General features: G+C 45.4%; 1 protein-coding gene across 1 annotated transcript in view; it reads right to left on the reverse strand.

Moving 5' to 3' along the window:
- The window catches only part of map3k14a (mitogen-activated protein kinase kinase kinase 14a), a 67,295-nt gene that overhangs the window by 24,193 nt on the left and 22,093 nt on the right, over positions 1 to 21,009 (reverse strand). Inside the window, exons 2-5 of the mRNA XM_085966596.1 lie at positions 5,413 to 5,643; positions 4,500 to 4,569; positions 3,027 to 3,249; positions 700 to 1,335 (exon numbers count right to left, since the gene is read on the reverse strand). Of these exons, the coding sequence (XP_085822722.1) occupies positions 700 to 1,335; positions 3,027 to 3,249; positions 4,500 to 4,569; positions 5,413 to 5,643 (1,160 nt within the window). The remainder of the gene's footprint in view (positions 1 to 699; positions 1,336 to 3,026; positions 3,250 to 4,499; positions 4,570 to 5,412; positions 5,644 to 21,009) is intronic.

Raw genomic sequence — 21,009 nt, forward strand, 5'->3', positions numbered from 1 at the left:
GGGCTTAACAAGGTCAATCAAGGGAAAATAGCGTGGCTTGGCCATAAGTCGATGGAGGCGGGACTAAAACCCAACAAGTGGGAGTCCCGCCTCCAAAAGCTTCCCATTGACAAAATCCAGCCCCTAGTGTGCAAATTGGCTACCACATTTGCCTACAAACCAACTACAATTTAAAAAAATTAATTGCCTGTAAAGCAATTTGGGGCATCCCGACGATGTGAAAGGTGCTATACAAAATACAATTCTATCTTCCCTCTTTTAGGTCTTCTGAACATCATGCTCCATTCAGAACCCAAGAGAAAGAGCAAATAGCTTGCTCCTGCGTCACAACTAAAGCCATTTAGTAATCATTAGGGGGCAAGTAGAGGATCAGATTGACCAACTCATTGGCTGCTCCCTCAAATGGTTGAGAGACCTCACCCTCCTCCTAAAGCAGAATAGCATAGGAACATTCAAGGGAGTCTTTTTGATGTATCAAATTGCTCCCATCTCCCTTTCCTTCCCCAACTAAGAGCTAGATAACTGTTGAGCTAGAGATGGTAGAGAATCAGTGGCGGAACTTGTGCAAAATGGAAGAAGATTTGGCATTCCCTCTACTCTGGATGTTCTACATGATGGCACAAATCAGACAGGAATACCAGATATCTATATTGCAGTAAGATACAGTGTAAGTATGCGCCTTGTATGTATATTACATACCTCATGTTGAAGGACGCCCTCATTGGTGTCTGGAAGCCTTTCCCTTTGTTTCCATGCCTCAGAGTATTTTGCCCACTGTGGTGAATGCATTGTCAAGTACTTTAAACTCTCGGAGATAACGTAGCCCTTCCTAGCATCAGCGTGGAAGGCAGAGAACTGTGGTGGAGAGGTCTCTTCTGCACTTATCGAATCGGGAATACGTATTCCAGTGTCCCCTCCCTCATCATTGATGTAGAGCATGGCTGCATTATTTTTCAAACAAAGTTCCTGCTTTTTGAGGCAGGCGAGTGTCTCATCTGGGACAACCTGGTTCAATTCAGGCTGTGACACGTTGTCCATGTTTAATTTACGCTCTGCCATTTTTGGATAGTCCATATTATGCACAAGACCGCCATTTTTCATGGGCGACGAGGGTATGGGCCTGACGTTAGAGTTCTTCACTCTGCTATTGAAGTGATTGATATTGAAGTACATACTCTCAATTTTTTCCTCTTCCCTGAATCGGTTCTGCAGGCCCAATCCACACAACCCATGGGAATCTCTCCCAGCTGCGCTGATGTGAGCCTGCTCAAGCTCACACCTACTGCTGGTGGTGCTGCTGCAAAAATCGGAGGTGCTGTTTTCAGCGTCATCTTCCTGCAAATAAAAAAATTTAAACTTCATTAACAGAGGGATGGAGACCCATTATAAATCTGCAACAACGTCACAGACCCAAGAGTGGGATTGGCAGAGGTCTGTCATGTGCCAAGCATACCATCAGCTTGCTTCACGAAATTGTAGGCCATGCTTGTAGCCTTAGAATAAATGAGACAAAAGGTCAAAAATCCATTTTAAAATAAGCCAAAGATAGATGTTGACAGAGGGTTAGAGTTGCCAACCCACCAGGGTTCTCCTGAAGTCTCCAGGAATTAAAACTTTATTTCCCAGATATTGCTGCAAGCTATCCGGGAGAAAATTCATTCGGAGCATTTCAAAGAAATTGTTTTCTTTTTCATTTTCTTCAAACACTTTGGTTAATTCGTCATAAAAATATTGCAGATGGGGGGGGGGGGGGGGGAAGATGCAGTTTTTCTGATGGTCAAGGATCATCCAATTGGGTAACAGAGTCTGTCCGCTTTCCTGGATTGGGAAGGGATGGCGCGGTGAGGATACACCCATTGGGCGACCAATGGTGGGAGCATATGGGGTGGGGGGGGTGTGGTGGTGAGGGAGGGAAATCGGTTGGAGGTTATGTGACAAAATCTTCTGGAAAATGTCCAACCACAATTGGCGACCATGGAGAGAGTTTCTTGGTGCACCGAGGATTGCAATTACGAAATTGGTCATTGCCGGGTAGAGGTTTTGCTGCATGTTTGTATGTTTTGACTCACAGGGGTCGATTTTCCACACGCATTCTATCTTTGTGGAGCCTTGCCCTCTGGACATTCGCATTGGGAAATCGTGGGGTGGTCGGATTTTCTCACTGTTAACTTAATGGGCAGCGCACTTGCAATTTCCACGATATATGCAGTCGGTGAGCACACGCTTGAAAAATCAGTCAAGCTTTATAACGGGAGAGATTCAGGGGGTAATTTCATTTCGAATATCGAGTGGGGAGGGTTGGGGTAGAGAAGAGGTGTGTAACAGGCGGCTTGTCCAATTGTGGCTTATTTCACACTATCGCCCAAGGTTAAAATGAGCCCTCCAGTGTTTATTTATCGTACTGTTATTTATCGGGTTCCAGTGTGAAGGTTTAGCAGGTTAATGGTCATTTAACATCATCTGAGCCCAGTTAGCCAGCTTCAGCTGGAGGGACAGTGGGAGCACTTTTACTGGCCTTGGTGTCCTGAGGCTAAGGAAGGAGAAATACCATCCCGGCTTCCCACTCCAGTAACTCCCGCTAGGATTGCTAGGTGTTATGGAACCAGGATCTGCTACGAAGATCCTTACAACTGAATATGTCACTGACATATGCACAAAGTATGTCCGTTTGGTGCGATACTGGAGGGGGCGGGGGGAAGTGCCTCTTTTCCCCTGGGTGTCTTCCCTTGGGTCTCTTTCCTGGGGACGGTTCACAAACACAATTTACCACCTTTAGGAGGAGGGTAAGTGGAGAAGACTGGAATGAGGAAGCAAGGTTTATTTGCACAGAATACAAATGAGCACTTAGTAATATAGGTAAGGCGACTGCACTTTACTTGCTACTGAATTACTCCAATGTTGATCAAATAGAAAAGTTCATTTTAGAAATCTGTAATCACAGCTAAAGTTCACTGCAGAAGGATATTGAGGATCTGTCTAAAACTAAAGCATAATAAAATGGGCATCAGAGAAAGGTTGCCACGTACTTGTACTGGTATTGGAGGGCAGCTCTCCTGCTCCGGGGTCTTTGATTGCTTTTGTGAAGCTTTGCCCTTCCTTTTGACCTTATGTTTGGATTTCCTCTTCCCACGCTTCTTTCTGGGATATTTATTGAGCTCACGGTCCTGTTGCGGCCGAGGCACTTTCCCTTCGGCCACCTTTGCCACATTATTTGGAACATTTTCTAAGTTCAACCTTTCTGCACGGTTACTGAGAAAACAAAACAAAGATCTGGTTAAAGAATTAATTATTAGCGTGATTATTATTGTGGTTTTCTCACAGAATTCATATTTAATTTGCTCTGCGGTACAGCCCTACAAACTCAAAGCTACAACTTTCTCAATCTAATACTGCTTACTTTTTCTTTGCAAGTTTTTAAATATTTTTTTTTATATATATGTGTATACACACACACACACAAGTTGCTTAAACTTGGCTTGTATTCTCTTGAGTTTGAAAGGTTGAGGGGTGATCTAATAGAGGTGCTTAAAATGACAAAACAATTGGATAAGTTAGTTACAGAGAATGTATTTCCTCAGGTGGGGGAATCCAGAACAAGGCGGCATAATCTTAAAATTTGAGATAGGCTGTTCAGGAGTGAAATCAGGAAGCACTGTTTTACACAAAGGGTAATGGCAATCTGGAACTCTCTCCCCCAAAAGGCTGGGGATGTTAGGACAGTTGGAGCTTTCAAGAATGAGACTGCTAGGTTTTTGTTAGGCAATGATGTGAAGGGATATGGATCAAAGGCGGGTGAATGGATTTGAGGTACAGATCAGCCAGGAGCTGATAGAATGGCGAAACAGGCTCGAGGAGCTGAAAGGCCTACTCCTGATTCTATGTTCCTTCCCAGCCTCCATTACAAGGCTTTTTTCTCAACCTGTGCTACTGTGATGGCCTTCTACCCTTCCAATACCAGGCTGGTCTCCTAACCTGTGTTACTTTCTGAATTTCTCTTTCACCATGACCAGGCTAATCCCTAAGTAATTGTGCATTACAGGAAACTTTGTGATATCCGGCACCGACGGGACTGAGCTGTTGCCGTCCCATCAAAACTGCCGGACAAACCAGCGCTAATGTTAAAACATACGGAGCTTTTGAGCTCCATATCTAGCAACAAACTCTGTTGCTTAGCAACAGCTTCTAAACAGTCGGCCGTAGCTTGCAAGCATCTCTGTAGCTAAGCAACAGCTTTAGCTAGACCTTGCAGAGCCTGACTGGTGAAAAAATAGCAACGAAAAGAAAAAAAACTTACTGAACTGACTCCTGAATTTTGCCGGTGGATCGAGCATTCTGGACAGTTAACCTCCGGATAAACCAAAGTTTCCTGTACTGAGCCACTGTGCCATCCCATTACACGTAGCTTCTGTCCTGTTACTGGCCATCCCTTCTCCTTCTTTAAGTGCATCGTCAATACAGCTGTTTCTGGACTAGTAGCAAAATGTTTAAAAGTTTCTTACCTGTAACTGTTAGGTGTGGCTATAAACTGCGGCTTCTCACAACTGGGAATGAGCTTCTGGTTCCCCACACCTATAAAGACAAATAACCTGTTAACCATTGCACAAAGGCAGCCCGCAGTTAGCACTACTATGGAGTGCCGTACTAGACCAAACGGAAGAAGCTATCCAATCTAATTTACGTCAATCGTGCTGTGTAGGCCTCAACTTCATTTTAATTTCTTTTGGGAAAAAAGGAGCATTTCCTGAGCCAGTGGCATCTGACTCACTGGCAATCTAGGGGACAATAAGTCCTCAGTGACCAAATACCTGGTGGTCCAGGGGGCTAGCAGTCTGTGAATTTCTCATTGTCTGATAAACTGATGGGTCTATATTTCCAGTTCCCCTGTTGATTTTTTTCTGATAGTCTGGGAAGGTATTGGTCATGTTAACATTTATAAAAACTGATTTTTTTTTTTTTTTTTTTAAACTGACTTTGGATTTGCATTCAAATATTCGAAAACACAAAACCAGAATGAATCTGAATGCTTCCTCTATATACAGTGTCTCTATCATAAAGGGAAGCAGTGGGTGATGTCCTTTAATTCCAACAGCCCACTCATCACTTGCTGCTGTTGACACAATGTTAATGATAGGTTTGGATTAGTTTCCATTTCTGTTTCAGTATGGCTCGTTACTGTTAAATAGTTAATGATCTTTACCCTTTTGGCAAGAAAAAAATTCATTTGAGAACAAAGGCACATTTGTCGACTTTTTTTTAAAAAAAGTGTGCAGCACCCACGAGCTTCATTACAGCATATTGAAAAAATGCTGACCTGCCCCCATCAGTGACATCAACAGACTTCCACCAACCCTCTGCTCAGTGACTGATGTAATTTAAGCCCAATGCTACCAAACAACAGGACTCTCCGCTTACCTGTCGCTTGTGCGATGTATGAATATTTGCTCCCATTGTCATCCGTTTCTTGTTTTGCCGTTCCCTCAGTTAAAACTTTCTCCGGGAGGCACATCTTCGTACAGCGTTTGTGTTCGCTGATCTCAGACCGTTTGCTCTCCATCTGGCTGATCGGAAGTTCTTGTTGATCCCTGATGTCTGATTCAGCCGTGTGTCGGGATGAGCGTTTGACTGCCATTTCCTCTCTCTGACCTGAAAGGTAGGCAACAAATGGACCTTAGAAAGGAAAAATAAATCCAGCAGGAGTTCACCCTGCCCTCTTGGCCTGGTGGCTAATCACATTGACCGGCCAGTTAACACCTGTGGCCTGAAGACATAGAATCATACAGGGCAGAAGGAGGCCATTCGGCCCACCGTACCTGTGCCAGTTCTTTGAAAGAGCTAACCAATTAGTCCCACTCCCCTGCTCTTTCCCCATAGCCCTGGAAATTTTTCCCCTTCAAGTATTTATCCAATTCCCATTTGAAAGTTACTATTAAATCTGCTTCCGCCACCCTGTCAGGCAGTGCATTCCAGATCAGAACAACTATGCATAAAAAGATTTCTCCTCCTCTCGCCTGGTTCTTTTGCCAATTACCTTAAATCTATGTCTTCTGGTTATCGGCCCTCCCGTCAGTGGAAATAGTTTATCCTTATTTATTCTATCTAAACCCCACATAAATTTGAACACCTCTATTGAATCTCCCCTTAGCCTCTCTGCTCTAAGGAGACCTGCAGACCCACTTACCTGAGGGCCACTGCGACACTAGGAAGTGAAGTCCCTCATTGCAAGATAATTGCACAAAACTGTGAGCAGATAATGTGAGGATTGCGTATTCGAAAGCTCTATCTCTCTTAGCATATCTGGTTTAATTGTACAGTTGGTGTCCTGTCATCTACTGCAAAGCCAGGCCCCAGTAGAGAGTGGGTGAGGGTGGCTGCAACTTCCACACAATTCCATTTAGTAACGTGAAAGCAAGGCATTAAAAAGAAAGATTTTCTCACGACCTCAGGATGTCCAAAGCGCTTTACACCTTCAAAAAGTACTTCAATTGCTGTGGTCACTGTTATAATGTAGGAAACGCATTTGGGCACAGCAAGATCCCACAAACAGCAATGTAATCATGACCAGAGAATCTGCTTTTTAGTGGTGTTGGTTGAGAGATAAATATTGGCCAAGACACTGGGGAGAATGCCCCTGCTCCTCTTCAAACAGTGCCATGGGATCTTTTACATCCACCTGAGAGGGCGGACTGGGCCTTGGTTTAACGGCTCATCGGAAAGACGGCACCCCCGACAGTACAGTGCTCCGTTAGTACTGCACTGGAGTGTCAGCCTAGAAAGTCCCTGGAGGGGGACTGGAACACCTCCTTTAAAGTTGTGAACAGAATTTTGACGGTGTCAAGATCTCATCCACTAATATCACCAATAGTACAACATTGATGCTTTTAAGGAGAAGCTAGATAAGTACATGAGGGAGAAAGGAATAGAAGGATATGTAAATAGAGTGGGAGGAGACTAGTGTGGAGCATAAACACCAGTATAGACCGGTTGGGCCTAATAGCATTAACAGCACAAACAGTCATTTCTAGGCTCTAATTACTTCTAGGGTTCAGAGTGGGTCTGGGCCTAAACTCTGGGCCCCCTTTCTACATTTGGTGGTTTTGATCGGCTCATATATAGTACTTGATGAAGCATTTTCCACTGTCCATGGAAGGATGCAGACTTGCTGCTTCTCAATCTCTTGGTGCTGAGCCATTTTAACCAGCACTGCAAAGTCTAGTTCCTCAAACTAGCAAATCTGGAGTTGGCTTCAAATTGGAATGAGAGTGTTGTGGTGCGATCTCAGGCTAAGCTGCAGCAAATTCTCTCACCGCTGTCAGCATTCCTTATGAAGCAACCCTTCAGAGTGCCGATGTACGGCAACCTGTTGGAAGCACAGACTGCCTCACAATATACATAATCCATGTGCTTTTTATTTTAGGTACTGTAGAAAGAAACACTTGCATTTATATCGCGCCTTTCACAATCTTAGGACGTCCTAAAGCGCTTTACAACCAATGAAGTGCATTTGAAGTGTAGTCACTGTTGTCATGTAGGAAAAATGGGAGCCAATTTGTGCGCAGCAAGCTCCTACAAACAGCAATTAAATAAGTGACCAGATCATCTCTTATGTGTTGGTTGAGAGATAAATGTAGATTACAAGTTAGCACCCAGCATTCAGAAGAAGCGCTGCAACATAAATGAGACAACAGACTCTCGAGACACCAAATCCACCACTGGAGGTAGTTTTGCTGGTGCTGGCCTTTGGTTTTGCCATTTTACTTTAGCCTTGGATGGGCATGGACTCTTGGCCCACCTGTACTGTCCAGCAGTGTAATTTTGGCATTGTTGGCCAGTATGGATCTTATCGTCTATAGACCTTTGAGGAACCGTGTACACGCAAATCACGTGCAGATCTTCTGGTGATGTCAAATCCACCAGTAGTTCAGACAGGCGAATTTGGCACAGCAGGATTTGTGTTTTATTTAAGGGTAATATTGGTTTTTCCAATGACTCAATGAGTTTAGTTCAGCCTCATAGACCAGGAACAGGAAAGTCTCAGGTTGGAATCCCAGTCTATACTAAGTTCATTATTCTCAGCCAGGGCACCTGCAGAGACTCTACAGTTGGTCTCAGTGCTCTTGGTTAGGGAGAGGAAAAAATATTAGCTATGGTTCCTGTTCCTGATTGCTATCCAATGACCTCTGCTAGATTTGGGGAGAAATGGGGCAGGTTTAGACTTGGCTGAGATGGCCCCTGCGGTAATCGAATAGTCTGGTGGCAATCACTGTCATGGCTCACATGAATAATGGCCATTTGGGCGACATACTGGGGGTGTGGAGCACAGCCAACAGTCGTGGAACTGTACGATTATACTGCAGCAAGGCGCTAATTCTTTCAGGAGATGAGGGGAAGGGAGAAAATAAAGATGAATGGGGTAGCATTACATAATATTTACAGTATAGAAACAGGTCATTCAGCCCGACAGATCCATGCTGGTGTTTATGCTCCGTACAAGCCACCTTGTCCAATAGGCTGAGCCATACAGAACATTGTTTCCACAACCCAAATTGCTACTTTCACATCAAAGATGTCCAAATTTATCAGTAGATCATTCACTCCCCACCAGATGCATTTGCTCAGAACAAATTTCATTTATTGTTTAAATTTCTATTTTTTTTTGGTGATCCTTTGTGGTCAAAATGAGCAATGTCCATGCTGGAAATGGAATATTTTTTGACACCCTATGCTGGCATTGTTGACTCCCGGGATTGGTGTGGCATAGGCCAGATGTGGAGTGAAGTTCCATTTCCCCAAAAACAGGCCTTTACCAAAACACCAGAAGAGCAGCCGTACTGCACCAGTGTAAATTCCCTCGCCTTCAGCCAGCCTGTGGTTTCTCTGAGTGAAACTGGCAATTTAGTGCCAATTTATTTCAAGTTGTTGGCAGTTATATGTTGTGGGCTTGTGCCAACGAGGAAATGGGTTGAGACTCCCTGCACACATTCCACTTAGGAGCCTTAGAGCGGCAGAGAGAGGCGTCTTTTATATCATGTCTGGGCTGGGTACTAAACCAGGTCCCAGAAATAAATAGGTTTTACAGCAGACTACCTGCACCCTCTGAACCTAATACTGTTTTCACTGGATTCAACCCAAGTTCTTAAAGAGCACACTGGAGATTTTTTAAGACAGCCAGCCACAATTGCTGGAACAGTCACCTCTAACAGTCACATTGGAATACTGACCATTGCTGCAAAGTGCCACTGCAGCAAATCTACCATGGTACAACTTTTACTGAAAAAACGTAGTTCTAAATTAAAAATGTGAAAAATTGGTAGCAGCCAACACAATGAAACTGTTGCAACAGTAATCCTGTCATTGTGTGCCTCTCTATTTATAAACCAGTCTTCTAAAACAATACCTGGCCCTTTAAGGAAAGCAGAATGGAGAAGGCTACAAGATCGGAGTGTTGACCCGAAGCAAGCTCACTGCTAGCCAACATCACACTTCACCAAAATGCCCAAAGAAAACACGCAGAGTATTTCAGTCCCGGCATATGCAACAATCACAAACTATATCCACTGTGAGATAGAACTGGTGAGGTTCAAACACCTTGAAAACCTTTGGCAACCAAATCGCCTCCAAACAATTTCCAGTCATATCTTTTTTTGGCGGAGGGAAGGGAAGAAACATGTGTTAACGATCTGGAAACAATGATGCAGTTAACCTCCATACTATTTCAGTGACTGTTTAGATGGTTTACCCCTTGTTAAAAACATTCTTCAGAGCAATTTCCTGGTCTGGTTTCTGGCTATAGCTCCGTACATCCTACTTCTCCTCGATCCAGTTAAAATACACCCTCAGCTGGAGCTTTTAACAAAAAACAATGCAAACCTGTAGCATACATACCCAAAGGCTGGAACAGAGGGGACGGAATTACATTAGTTCCTTCTCCTAATGTTGAGAAACGATTTCTGCAGTTTCTAAAAAAACAGCTACCAAGCTGCTCAGTTTCTCTCTCTCTCTTGCTGGAAAGCAGCCAAAAGCTAAGCCAATAACATAGAAACCAAATGACCTCATCCTCTAAACCTCTGTCGCCATTGGTTGCTGTTGTTCCCGATTTACAGGAATAGTAATACCTCATTCCAGGAAGCTTTCTTAACTGAAAACAGGCCTGGCCGGTATGAGCATGTCCCAATAAGATCCGGTTTGGAAGCGTACACACAATAGCTACCAGTGTGCCTGCATTCCCAGGCTGATTTACTAGTCCACTGTTTTCAGCTACAAAGACTTCAATGTAAACAGGTTACTGCAGTAGCGATAATTAGAAGAATCCAAAAAAAAACAGAAATGCAGGGAAAGGCACTCAACTCCTGAAACAGGTAGACAGGTTCAGGTTTGGAGCAGCCTTCACACAACCCAACACGTTGGTCTTTCTCTTCCAGGTGCTGACCTGTTGTGCATCTCTCTTGTTGCAGTACTTTTCTTTCTGATATCAGGTCAGATGAGCTCTGAATTTTAACCCATCACTATTTTTTGTCTCCTCTGCTCCAGTTAAGCACCCCCCCTCCAGATCACATGCCCCACTGAGAAAGGAGGCAACTGAAGTGAACTCAAGGTACCCCAGCAGAGATTGCGGGCAATAGGACTGAGCGCAAACCCACATCCTACCAATTGTCTATTAACACATTCCAATGGAATGCCACTGAGCTCTGCCACCCAATGTATAGTGTTTAATAATGCAGTGTGGGTTCATGCCCACTCCAGAGACACTCCAGTGCAGTACTGAGAGAGTGCTGCATTGTCGCAGGAGCCATCTTTCAGTGAGACTTTAAACCGAGGCCCCGTCTACCTTCTCAGATGGATGTCAAACTTCCACTGACACTATTTTGAAAAAAAGCAGGGGCGTTCTCCCCAGTATCCTGGCCAATATTTATCACTCAACCACCATCACTAAAACAGATTATCTGGTCATTATCATATTGTTGTTTGTGGGATCTTTGCTGTGTGCAAATTGGCTGCCGTGTTACCTACATTACAATAGTGACTACACTACAAAAGTATTTCATTGGCTGTAAAGCACTTTTGGATGTCCTAAGGCCGTGAAAGCTGCTATACAATTGCAAGGTCTTTCTTTCTTTCAATGTACAGTGTTTAATACAGACTCTGAATCCCATCCCCCTAAAGAATAACATTTATATAGCACCTTATTATCACATCCCTCAGCACTTCACTCAACAATGAATTACTTTTTGACAGCAAGGTCCCACAAACAACGAGGAAATCAAGGTCTATCTCCTCTGTTGTTGTTGGTTCAGGAAGAATTCCCTGCTCCTCATCAAACAGTGCCATGAGATCTTTTAACATCCATTTGAACAGCCTTGCATGGCTGATCAGACAGTGCAGCACTCCTTCAGTACTGCACTGGAGTGGCAGCCTAGATTGTGTGCCCAAGCCCGGGGAGGGGCTTAAAGCTACGATCTTCTGTCAGAGGCGAGGGCGCTAGCAACTGAGCTAAGTTGATACTTCCAATAAAATCTTCAAATTAAAGGACGTTTCTAGCTACCCTGGGAATTTGGAAAAGGATAGCACTTACTTTTTTTCCAATTTGCCCCTCCCCTCTGATCATCTATGATTCTCAATATTCTGGCCCAGAAGTTCGGGAGTGCCCATTTTTGGGCAAAGGATAAGTACCTTGCACCAGAATGGCGAGGTCTGGGGCTCCTGCGATATTGACCTTCAAACCTCATTATCTCAATACCTCATAGCTGCAACAGCCTGCCAGTAAAGACTGGAGGAAGTGCGAAGAGAAATCAAGTGGGTCTGCAGCTTGGACCCAAGGATCCCCAATCGGGGGTCGGAATAGGTAGGGGAAGGTCAGGGGTCAGGACATACAGCGATTGAGGATAGGGGTGGGGGCTCGGGAGTGGCGATTGGGTCCTTTGATGTGGGGTCAAGTGGGGTACTCCTGCTCCTCCCGGCTCCACATTCAGGCAAGTTACTTACCTTTTTAGTTACAGGCGCTCCCTAGGGCTGGTCTCCTTGAGTGCAGCCCGCGATAGTTCTGGCTGCCTCAGGCTAAGCAAACAATGTTGGAGCGGGGACCTCAAGCAGTAGTTAAACCCCTTATTTGCATATGTGAAGGGCCTAAGACCTGCTTCAGGCGTGGGTAAAGGACGCCTCTTGTTTGTCCTTACCCAATATGGCGGGTGGCGCACTTCCAACCTGAAGTGTGCCCATGCTTCCTGTCTGCCATTTTGAGACCTTAGTAGGCTGCCTAGCACCTGAAAAACAAGTGTTATGTGGCCCAGTTTCTAGGTTACTGTATTTAAAAAAAAAAGACTTGCATTTATACAGCTTCTAATCACATTGTGGGAAATATCTGAAAACACTTCACACAATTAATTACTTTCAGAGTGCAATGACTGTGACTCAAGAAAATGTATACAGCATTAGTTCAACACAGAAACTGATACACAGTTTGATGAAATTATCTACACTCAGGGATGTGCAGCCAGTTCAGGCAGCAAAGAGTTTGGATAATTTGTGTTCCCACTGCACTCTGAGGTACCATCACCGACTGTGTGCTCTTCATCTCATTCACTGCTATTTCCAATCTGCTTCCTGATCTCAAATGGCATATGTTAAAATTATGCATAGCAGAGCAAGGTTAGATTTTATTAATTGAAAGCTTCACCATAGAGGTTCTCAACACAGAAGGAAAGCATTCAACCCATCTTGTTTGTGCTGGCTCTTTGCTAGAGCAATCCATGCCAAATTGACTGGTGAATCTACGCTGTACGGTCTCTATGGCTACAATATCCTTTGTAAGGGGATGCCCAAAACTGCACACAATACTCTAATTTTGGCCTAACCAATGTTTTGTACAAATTTACCATTGCTTCTGTACTCTTATACTCTATTTCCAAGACTGCCTACTTCCACCTCAGTAATATTGACCGTCTCCACCCCGCCTCAGCCCATCGGCTGCTGAAAGCCTCATCCATACCTTGCTTACCTACAGACTCAACTATTCCAATGCTCTCTTGGCTAGCCTTCCACCTTTTCCACCCTCCACAAACTTCAGCTCATCCAAAACTCTGCTGCCCGTATCCTAACTAGCACCAAGTTCTGTTCACCCATCACCCTTGTGCTACCCCAATTTTCATCACTCCACCATTTGCGGCCGTGCATCCAGCTGCCTAGTCTCCAAGTTCTGGAATTCCATCCCTTAACCTCTCCGTCTCTCTACCTCTCTCTCCTCCTTTAAGACGCTCCTTAAAACCTACCTCTTTGACCAAGCTTTTGTTCACCTGTCCTAATATCTCTTTGTAGCGTAGTGTCAAATCTGTTTGAAGCACTTTGGGACGTTAAACTACGGTAAAGGCGCTATCTCAATGTAAGTTATTATTGTTATAAAACCCAAAAGCTCTTGGGCCTTTTTTTTTTTTAAATAGCCTTAATTACTTGCACTCGCCTTTGCAGGGAATTATATATTTCAGTCCCTAGGTCCTTTTGTTTCTTTCCATTGAGTGTATACTCCCATTCATTGTTCTTATTTCCGAAATGCATCACCCCTCACTTATCATTAAATTGCATCTACCACCTGCCTGCCCATTCCACTGGCCTGTCTAGGTTCTCAATCTTTTACAGTTCTCTTTACTTGTTTGTCAAGCCGCCTACCTTTGTGTCTTCTGCAGATTTCAAGATTGTGCTGCTCTATATTCAAATCATCAATATACAGCAAGAACAAAAGTGGACCCAGCACGGATCTCACCAGCTTTATAGAAGTAGTAACTTCATAAAACCCGATGGTGGTTTATAATCTCAACTTTTGTAAACAACTCATGCCATGTAACTATGGTGGTTTTTGTTTAGAAGTTAACACGTCATCATGAAGCCTTACTTGACACTAGTCACAGTCCTCCCAAATGACCAATTAATAACCAGAGAAGTTGGAGGACTGCGAATTGGTCACACTGACCTCTGTGCCGGATTATCTAATCTTCCCTTTTATTGAGTGAGGCTCCATGCCAAGTGTGCTAACTGGTAAGATACACTTCATTATCTGCGTGAGAATAATTTGAACCAGTTTTCCTCAGGCAGGGTTTAAGTACGGTCAAACTGAGTTTACATAGTGCCTTTAATTTGATTTTTCAACATTAATATGGAAATCTTGACAGTCAACTTGCCATTTGCAAACAGCATAAAATTTGTTTCACCAGCAAAACACTGTGAAAACCAGCAAAGAAATCACACTTCCTTAACTGTCATATCTGACTAATTGTAAGTGAATGAGTGGTGTTTTTCCCCCAGCAAAGTAACAGTAAAAGTACAGCAGCAATTTACAGTCTACTGTAAATTTGCTTCAATTGAATTGCTGAGTACTGTAACTTGATTTGCACTTAAAAAGGTGACTGTGTCATTTTAATGCAATTGATTCATTCAAATTTTTGATGACAAACAACGGCTTTGAATTATCGGTACTAGGCTGTGTACACAGGTGCGACGTAAATTCCAGTTTCTACAGTAGCTTGTCCATGGTGGTTTGCAGTGTAGCAGAAACCAAAATGCAAAGAACACATGGAGCTCAGTGCAGAATACAGATCAAACAACAACGGCTTGCATTCATATCAGGAAAAGAAAGAACCACAGGCAACAAAGTCCTTCTGAAGTGTCTTCACTGTTGTGATGTAGGGAAACATGGCAGCCAAATTACTCTCAACAAGCTCCCAGCAATGAGATAAATTAACAGATCATCTGTTTTTGGTGGGGTTGGTCGAGGGACAAATATTGGCCAGGATACCGGGAGAACTCCCTTCCACTTCAGCGAATAGGGCCATGGGATCTTTTACACACACCCGATAGGGCAGACAGGGCCTTGGTTTAACATCTCTTTCAGAAGACAGCACCTCTGACAGTGCAGCACTACCAAAGTACTGCACTGACCTGTCAGCCTATATGTGTTCAAGTCTCTGGAGTGGGGATTTATGTGTAGATAGGGGAGGGGTCAGTATATGCAGGTAGGGGAGGGGTCAGTACGAGTGGGTAGGGGAGGGGTCAGTATGCTCGTGCTCATTGTGCAGATTTGGAGCAAGTGATCTCATTTTAATTTGACCAGTAATAGGGATGAGAACTGAATCAAAAATGTTGCAAATTGTGACGGTTTGATCAATTATTGGAACAGCAATCACTGGTGTAGTGTATGTAACCGTTCCACCTTTAAGAGAACTATTTTAAGAGTTGCACTACTTTATCTTGGCTGCTGTATACTGTAATACCGACGGTGACCACACCGATATATAAGTGCTGTGTAAGGATTTATTGGGCAGTTCCGCCCTGACCTTCAACTAGTAAAGACCTGTTAAAGTTTACTCTTGTGGTCTGTGTAGTAATTCGCAATATAACACACAGACTTAACAGTGGCGACGAGTACGATCTTACCCTGCGGCAGAGATACATCCAAGGCAGTTTAACGGGCGTCGAGAGGAGGCATCCGCCCTCATCATTCTGCTGAGAGAAGACTCGGGTCTGCAGAGCAAAGGAAGAATTCTGACACGAAGCCTTCCATCAGCAACAGGCAGTGATCATCCCTTCTTTCACGGTGGTGGGTGAGCCAATCAGCGACGAGCAGCAAGTCGGCCACGGTGGCTGTGAAGTGGGGGAGGGAAAAACGGAGGATATAAGGGCGGAGAACTCGACCAAGGCCGGGGGGAAAAGAGCCGGACAGAAGTCGGGGCCAGAGGCGCTGAGACTAGGGCAGCGTAAGGCACGGGAGCCGCGGTGAATGCTAACGCAGCCGGTGTGAGAGACTGGGCTACAAGCGGGCTGGGAGACGCAACAGCGTCGAGAGAGAGCTCGACCGCGACCGGTGAAAAAGGCCGGGCAGCTACCGAGGCCGCGAGGCGCAGCGACCGGGACAGCGTAAGCGCGGGAGAAATTTTTTTAAAAACGCGGAGAACTCAGCCGCAGCCGGGGGGGAAAGGACCGGACTGCAAGAGGGGCTGGGAGGCACGATTCGAAAACCGCTGGGGAGGGCGAACGCAGCAATTCGGCAATCGCCATTACAGCCAGCGGGGGAGAAAGGCAAACGCGGGAAGCCGCCATTTTCGTAGGCGGGGGAAGAAGACGAGCGCGGGAAACCGCCATTTTGAAAAAAAAAATAAAAGAAAAATGTCTTTTTGTCTCTCAAGAAGATTGCGAGGATGCCTAAGCGTGGTAACATCAACGATTTTGATCCCGATGTTGAAGATTGGGCCACGTATGTAGAACGCATAGAGATATATTGTAAGGCAAATAAAATATCAAATGAAGATAAAGCACTAACCTTACTAAACTCAATGGGTGCGAAGACATACGGGCTATTGAAGCATCTTCTATCACCAGCTAAACCGGCGGATCAGACTTTCGCTAATATTGTTGCTGTCCTGAAGAATCATTTGAACCCCACACCGCTGATGTTAGCGGAACGATTTAAATTTTATGCGAGAACGCAACTGAAAGAGGAAAGCAACGCGGAGTACTTAATTGAACTGCGTAAGTTAGCGAAATACTGTCAGTTTGGGGAAAACCTGACAGAGGCACTGAGAGACAAATTCGTGTGCGGATTGTCGAAAGAAGGAACACAAAAGCGGCTGCTCGAAGAGAATGATCTTACACTTGATAAGGCTGTCACTATTGCAGCATCGCACGAAGCCGCAGCGAGAGGCACTGCGGAAATGCAGCTGAAGGCAGCGGTACTCAGCGTAGATCAAATGGCTTTGGGTACAACGAAATGTTATCGTTGTGGAAAGACAACACACGATCAGAACCAATGCTGGTTTAAAAACCAGGAATGTAGAAAATGTGGCAAGCTTGGTCACATAGCTAAAGTATGCCGGTCAGGAAAGAAGACCAGCAACAAAAAGTCACCGCAGGAAAAGTGCAGAAAGGTACATAAGGTGGCTGAGAAGAGTTCGGATGAACAGAATTCGGATTCGGACTCCAACAGCAAGGAACTGGGTAGTCTGAGAATTCACAACGTGAGTAAGGAAGCTGACCGACAAACTATCTGGGTCACACTGCAGATAGCAGGAGTCCACGTGAAGATGGATTTGGACACCGGATCGGTGTTGACGGTCATGAATAAGCAAGATTACAAAAAGTTATTCACACATATTCCCCTACGGGATACGGAGATAGTATTGCAGACATACACGGGGCAAAGAGTATACCCCATCGGAAAGATAAAAGTCAAGGTGAGACACAAGGGCAAAGAGCACCAAGGAATGGACTTATATGTACTACCTGAGGGGGAGGTCCACCACTTCTGGGACGGGAGTGGATCAGGAAAATAAATATGGACTGGCACCCCCTAAAAGCAATGATGGAAAGTCCAGAAAATGAGCGGGAAGTCCTGAGGTGTCCAACGTGCAACAAAGTCTACAAAGGGTGAAAAACCTGTTTCAGAAGCACGTGCTGCAGTGCGGAAACCAGACTTCACAGGAGGATGGTGACGGGTTCAAAGCCCAGGATAATGATTCAAACAAAAGGAGGTACCCCCGACGCAGTGCCCGGGCCCGCTCAACTACATTTTTCGGGTTGACTCCCTTTTATGGTGGCAAGTCATATGGTGAAGAGGATTTTCCATTCTGCCGAGATCCTTCGGGGAAGAAAAGAGGAGAGCAGTCAACTCAAGGGCAGGTAGACGGAGCCGATGATCCAAGCACGTCTTCTGACGAGGATATGGAATACTACTACAACGTCACCAGAACTGTCATCACGTCCGATCGCGAGGGAAGACTCGAGCCGTGCAGTTTCTTTGACGGCGAGGAAGATTGCCGCCTACCCAGGATCAGCTCAGACTCTGGAACTGATGATGGTAAGGTCAGCCCATGTGCAAAAGACAAGTCTAAAATGGACTTGCAGACTAATGACGGAAAAACGAAGGAGTGCATAAATGCTTCAGAAGAGAACAAAGTATCAGAACAGAATTCCACTGAACAACAACAACATAGTTTGACAGAGAATTCTGAGTCTGTCCAGTCTACAGGCATGCACATTTCTGAGGAACACCGGGCTCGAACTCAATTCAATCTCAAACTACAACAGCAATTAGAACAAATGATTCGCTGTTTTGAGCAAGAGATGAATGCAACGAAAAAGTTCTTTGACACAGAGTGGGAGGTTCTGGAAAGACAGCAGAAGCAGCTGATTGAGAAAATGGAACAGGAACACACAAACCGTCTGCGCGATGAGGCCAAACGAATCAAAGCGGAGCAAGAAAGGGAATATGTCAAATTCATCGATCAGTTGAAAGCTAAGAAGAAAGAGCACCCTGTTGTGAGCAGTGTCAGCAGTAATAAGCCACTCAGGGAATTGGTGGCAGAGGCAAAAGCTGAAGTGATGGAGGAAATAGAAGACAATAGAGAGGAAGCAGAAGATGATGACTCATCTGAACTATTGTCACCCCTACCAGGTCACGCAGGTGGTCCCTCCGAACTGAGCCAAATCAGTCTGGAAGCAGAAAAACTTCCCAAGGTACTCGAGCCTGTAGAAGTCAACAATGCTGGTTCTGAAGTTACGAAAGTTCAAGCTGTTAAGTCCAGTGAAGGACCATTAGATGAGTCACCCCCGCAACAAGAACCAGAGACCCCTGAAAGGCGCCATGCTGACCAGATCATAGAGTCATCCGAAAAGGGACAATCTACACCACAACTTTATACGCCTAATGATGAAGCAGAGATACCCATAGTATCTACCTCCGATCCGGTGATACTGCAACCAGATGAACTCGACACTGGCATTCAAGCCGAATCGACCTTGCCAAAAGAACCTACTACACCACCGAAAACTACTACACCACCGAGAACTACTACACCACCGAGGCGTTATCCGGACCGAGTCAGGAAGCGCAGGAGGCGCCGCCGCAGAGACTGAATCTGTGAACTGTTTTTACATGAAGTTGTGTATATATGTTATGATGTTATGTTTAATGGGGAACATATATACTGTTAAGCTAAAAAGGGAGGATTGTAGTGTATGTAACCGTTCCACCTTTAAGAGAACTATTTTAAGAGTTGCACTACTTTATCTTGGCTGCTGTATACTGTAATACCGACGGTGACCACACCGATATATAAGTGCTGTGTAAGGATTTATTGGGCAGTTCCGCCCTGACCTTCAACTAGTAAAGACCTGTTAAAGTTTACTCTTGTGGTCTGTGTAGTAATTCGCAATATAACACACAGACTTAACAACTGGGGGCGGGGGGGGGGGGGCGACGGGACGTGGGAACCGAAGCTTCATGTCAAAAAGAATAAATTTAACTTTTAATATTTCTAATAATTTTGGATAAAATATGCTGTGATTCTACTGCACATGGTGTCTGTTATCTGTTACACAATCTTGAATAAACAGGGTCATGGTAAAGTCAATGGCTGAATTAAATGCAAATATTTCAGACAGATTGCATCATGCCTCCTGTGTGTAGCAGTAGGAGTCTGCAATCCATGCCCTGCTGCAGGTGACTGCACACAGATGATTCTTAAGAGGCCAGAGGAGGGGAACGATCCCAGGCACTCAGAGACAGGGGCCTAGAAATTGAGTTTTGGCGCAGCCAGGGCTTTAGCGCCGGAAGTTAGTGCCGGAGCTAAGTCGCGCTGGTCGGGCCCAAAATTCAATAGTTCTGCGCCCAAACGGCTGCCGGCGCTGCTGAGAGGTGTTTGCGCCTGAAAACTGGCGCTACGCGCTGAATTTCGGCGCTATTCCGGCGCTGCGGCGCCCGCTGCGGTGCGGCAGGTTCGGGAAGTGCAGGCCTCCTCCTTCCCTTAAGGAGGAGCTGCCTGCACCCGGCCGCGGCCCGCGAAAATCTTTTTAAAAATGAGCCCGGCACCTCGGACAAGTGCCGGGCTTGCTTCTGTTCCGGGGGGGGGGGGGGGGGAAGTCCGGGGAGGGAGCTGCGGCCAGGCGGCCGGCGGGAAAGCGGCCGGCCGCCGCGGGGCCTTTAATGCGCCGGCGCAAAAACATGTTGGACTCTGTTGCCAGAGTCTTAGTTGCGGCTGCCACGGGCGAGGCGGCCGCAACTGAATTTCGGCGCTGGGGCCCGTCGGCATGGCAACCGGGACGCTGCGCACACCGATGACGTCATCGGTGCCGGCGCAGCGCTACCGGTCTACCGCGGCGGAAGGGCCCCAGGCAATTTAGGCGCCGGCGCCAATTGCAGCGCTAGGCCCTCTAGCGCCGCAAAATCGGCGCTAAGGGCACTGAATTTCTAGGCCAGGAAGTCAGAGCCATTCGAAATCTGGATGCTGCACAATATGTTTGTATGTAGCTGTCTGACACCAGGTTTATCTAAACAGAACAGAACTCACCAGAAATGTTTACCAGTCTAGTCTACTAATGACTGGAAAAGTAGTTTCCTCTTTGGCACTGAAAATAAAAACTGGAGGTTTGAGAAGCACTTCGATGGCCTCTGAAAGGCAACCATTATGAACACATTTCAAGCAGAGCAGATTTAATGGCAGTACAATTTGACAGAACATGAAAAGTAATTTTTCACCAAATAAGAGACTAAACTACAAGGGGCTTTGACAGGCTTGTTATCATCACCCATGTCTGACTTAATTAAAACTGAACTTCTGCCCTGAAGTAAAGGAAAGCGAAGGACTTGCATTTCTATAGCGCCTTTCACAACCTCAGGACGTCCCAAAGAGCTTCACAGCCAATGAAGTACTTTTGGAGTGCAGTCACTGTTGCAATGTACGGAAACACAGGAGCCAATTTATGCACAGCAAGGTCCCACGGACAGCAATGATAAGCTATTTCAGTGATGTCGGTTGAGAGATATTGTCCAGGACACCAGAACTCCCGTTCTCTTCTTCGAAATTATGCTGTGGGATCTTTTACATCCACCTGAGAGGGCAAAAAGGTGCCTTGGATGAACATCTCATCTGAAAGGCAGCACCTCTGACAGTGCACTGCATTGAAGTGTCTTCCTTTAACCCACTGTCCCCTGATTTCCGCCTGGGTGAAGTGATTTTCTTGATGGCCCATTTC

This window comes from Somniosus microcephalus, chromosome 24 (assembly GCF_052327205.1).
Source record: "Somniosus microcephalus isolate GS21.2 chromosome 24, FLI_Smic_1.0, whole genome shotgun sequence".
Taxonomy (NCBI): Eukaryota; Metazoa; Chordata; class Chondrichthyes; order Squaliformes; family Somniosidae; genus Somniosus; species Somniosus microcephalus.